At 49.4% G+C, this 3802-nt stretch overlaps 2 protein-coding genes across 2 annotated transcripts; both read right to left on the bottom strand.

Moving 5' to 3' along the window:
• Positions 1-47: 47 nt before the first annotated feature.
• Positions 48-1961, bottom strand: Pmar_PMAR028898 (retrovirus polyprotein, putative; the record flags this gene model as incomplete). The annotated part of the gene is made up of 1 exon (XM_002772576.1): positions 48-1961. A coding segment is annotated over one exon (1914 nt), but the record flags the coding sequence as incomplete, so codon positions are not given.
• Positions 1962-2575: 614 nt separating this feature from the next.
• Positions 2576-3670, bottom strand: Pmar_PMAR028897 (hypothetical protein; the record flags this gene model as incomplete). Its single annotated transcript, XM_002772575.1, has 1 exon — positions 2576-3670. One exon carries the CDS (start codon positions 3668-3670, stop codon positions 2576-2578), a length of 1095 nt encoding a protein of 364 aa, XP_002772621.1.
• Between the last annotated feature and the right edge of the window lie 132 nt (positions 3671-3802).

The raw sequence follows: 3802 nt of genomic DNA, 5'->3' as shown, positions 1-3802 counted from the left end.
ACCCAGCGTAGACCAGTATAAACCGAAGGTGAACGTTCTCGAACAACCAAACCGTCAGCGATACCCAAAGTCTTCCATACACGCCGGTACGGACGGAATTCCATAGCCGCAAGCTCATTCCTACGCAAAGGCTGGGCGTCGAGCAGCCGTGTATACAGTTGACGAATAATCGGGCTTGCCTTTTGAGCTCGGAGAATATCGTCCTTAGAGAAGGCTTCGTGCAGAGTAACCACGCCAACAGGTCGGGGAACGACAGTCGGCTTATCATTCACCACTGGTTGAGGTTGACGAACTCGTGATAGAGCATCAGCACGAGTGTTTTGTTTACCAGGGATATACACAACATCGAATTGATATTGTTGTAGGGCCAGTAACCATCGTTGTAATTTCGTCGAAGTCGCCGTTTTCAACCATTGTAGAGGTCGATGATCCGAATAGACCGTTACTCGAAGTTTATACCCATAGTGAAGGTGTCGAAACCGATCGAGACACTTGAGAAGGGCGTAAGCTTCCTTCTCGTAAACCGGCCAGTTCAACTGAGAACCAGTCAAAGTCTGGCTATAGAAAGCTAGAGGTCTACCATCTTGTTCTAAGACGCCACCAATAGCATAGTGAGACGCATCACAGGCCATCTCAAAAGGTCGATTGAAGTCAGGATAATCCAAGAATGGAAGATCGGCAAGGGCTTTCTTAATATCCACGAACGCTACCGAATGGTCTTCAGTCCAAAGGTCGGTCACCGTAACGTCATCCTTGCTGCAGGTCGTCTGAAGCTGTTGTAGGACTTTAGCACGATCCGAAAAATGCGGAATAAAATGACGGTAGTAACCGGCCAAGCCAAGAAAGCTTCGTAGATCAGTCGCTGTTCGGGGTGTTGGCCACGACTCAATAACGTCGACCTTTGCTCGATCGGGGGACATACCCTGAGCAGAGAATCGATGTCCAAGGTACGTAACCGAGTCCATGCCAATAGAACACTTGTCTCCAGCTAAGGTCAACCCGGCTTCACGAAGAGCATCAAAGACCAGCTTCAGATGGTGTAGATGTTCTTGTTCGGAACGAGAGAAGATCAAGATGTCGTCCAGATAGATACGAACAAAGTTGAATCTTCCCAGTACAAGGTCCATAAGCCGTTGAAAGCTAGCTGGGGCATTAGAGAGTCCGAAAGGCATCCGAACCCACTCAAAGAGAGGAAATCCGGGGCCGGGACAGAACGCCGTGCGGTGACGATCCGAAGGTCGGACCTTCATCTGCCAGTATCCACTTCTCAAATCTAGAATCGAAAAGACACTGGCCCCAGATAAGTGTTCTTGTACGTCATCGGGTCGTGGTAACGGGTAGGAATCCACTTTGGCAACCTTATTCAAAGACCGATAATCCACACACATGCGGACCTTACCGTTTTTCTTCGGTACAAAGACACAAGGGAATTTGTACGGGGAAGTCGAACGGACAATGAGACCATCACGCTCCAACTCTTCAAGTTGCGCTGATATTTCCGCACGCCATTTATGTGGCAAGGGGCGGGTTCTCTCAGCAATAGGAACCTCGTCGGTAACGGGGATACAATGCTCCACAAGATCACAATGACCAGGCTTATTGACAAAGAGTGAGCTGTACTCTTCACAAAGGGCACGATATCTTTGAGTCTCAGGTTTAGACACATCAAAGATTGGGAGAGTGACCTTCTCGTCGTGAAAGTCAGGGACAGCATAATCCAAGGTCATAGCAAGGTCATCATCTTGGAGCATATCAGTAGTGGCATTGAGTCCGGGCCACTGTTCGACGTCTTCTAAACCAGTTGTTGTTATTGTCGAGAACTTAGGATAGTTAACCCAATCATTCGCAGGAGCAACAGCACCAACCACAGGTTTACCGAAGACAACGTCGAGACCTTTGATCTTGAAGTCGATCAACTGGGCTTGTTGGGGAACAGAGCGGAAAATTGCAGCATCAGACATCATAGACTCAGAAGAACAGGCAAGTCGCTCGTCGTCATCCTTCGTCGGAGTTTTACAGGAGCTTGCTTCTTCACATGGAGTCTTGTCAAACGAAATAGGGGAAGTACCACCTAACACTGTCGAGGTACCCGACGGCAATGGTGGGGCAGACCGTGTAGTTGGACTTCCGGCTATAGCAAAGGGTCGACCTGCATAAGTCGGATGCAGGGAAAAATGTGCCATAAAATCATGGCCAAGGATCATGTCGAAAGCAAGACTATCGACAACGAGGAAAATCATCTCAAAGGTCTCGTGAGGCAATGATGAATCAAACGTAAGTGTCGGTGAATCATATAAACGCAGCCTCAACCTCGAGATTCCAGAGATAGGGAATGGCTTCCCTTCAATAGTCACCAGATCAATATTAATACAAGGAAATATAACAGTACCACTTGGAAGATACTTACGATCAACCAAGGAAAAACAGCTACCCGTATCGAAACAGGCCTTCAACGGCGGGGTAACTTGAACATCGGTCAGGAGTTCAGCATGTGAAAATAAACCAATCTCTGCGCCGAACGTACAGAGATATACCGTAGGGTCCGGCGGTTGAGGACCCCTCGTCAACCGCCGAGTTAGTTTCCCGACGACGAAGGTCCGGGCCTAGTGCCGGTGCCTTGTCGACTAGGACAATTTCTTGCAAGATGACCCTCTTTTCCACATAGATAACAACCAGAACCGAATCGTTTCTCGGGGCAATCCTTAGTAGCATGATTGCCTCGACAGATACCACAGACTCCCGGTCGACGAATCCATGGTCGGCGACTTTGAGGATCCTGTAACTGCTTCTCGATACCTTGTATCTTATCGGTAAGTTGTTGCAATAGATTGTCTGCCGGAGAAGTAGAAGTCGTCACTGCTGCTAGAACCTTCTGCAACTTGGCTTCGACTTGTTGCAAAGCAGGGCTCGAAGCCGAAGTCAGGTCAGTAGCCGGGGCGTAGTCGCTGATGATGTCAACCATTTCCTCAATGCGGGTAGGCTGACGTCGTCTCAGCTCCGCCTTCGCTGAAGCTGGGGCCAAGGCGATCAACTTGTTGAGGATCATCTGGTCGAGGGAAGCGTTAGAGAGCTTCTTATCATCAGTTAACTTCTTATTGTATTCGGTCAACATACGTCGAGCACGTGCCAGAAACGTACCGACGTTAGTACCAGGAGCCCACCGAAGATCATGAAAGTTGTCCAAGAGAGCATCCGCTGGACGACGAGCCAGCATCTGCAGCATGATCCGACCGTCCTCCTCGAAGGTCTGCTTAGGGGCGTACTGATCCCACATCTCGTAGAACTCATCGGTAAGGTACATTCCTAAGCGAGAAGCCTTCGTAGCCGAAGTCCAACCGGCAGCATTAGCAGTGTTCTCATAGCGTCTCAACCATGCGGCAAAGTCGGTGGTACCATTGTATCGTTCAGGCATTTGCAGGTTGACACGAAGTTCCTCCTTGTGGCCACGGTCGATAACTGGAGCCTGAGGGCGTACAGAACCAGCCTCAGCCCGAGTTGACAAGGCGTCAAAGAGGTCGTTGTAATCTCTGGCATGGTCAATGGCCAACCGTATGTGGTACTGAGTAGCATCGTCGTCCATTCCAGCAGCAATAGCATCTGCTCTTGCTTGCTCTTCAATGAGCGACAGATCCTTCTTTTGAATGCCGAGATCGTTACCAGGTGACGACATTGGAAACCAAGCACGTAGAGGATGGCCTTAACCACTGATAAGGGATGACCGAGCTTAAAGGGAACGAGTTGTAGTAATAGCAACAAGGAGCTGCTACAGAAATGTAGTCCGTCGAGAGGAGAACTACAGTGA

This window comes from Perkinsus marinus (genome assembly GCF_000006405.1).
Source record: "Perkinsus marinus ATCC 50983 genomic scaffold scf_1104296960756, whole genome shotgun sequence".
In the NCBI taxonomy this organism is placed as follows: Eukaryota; Perkinsozoa; order Perkinsida; family Perkinsidae; genus Perkinsus; species Perkinsus marinus.
This window is presented reverse-complemented; position numbering and strand designations above follow the sequence as displayed.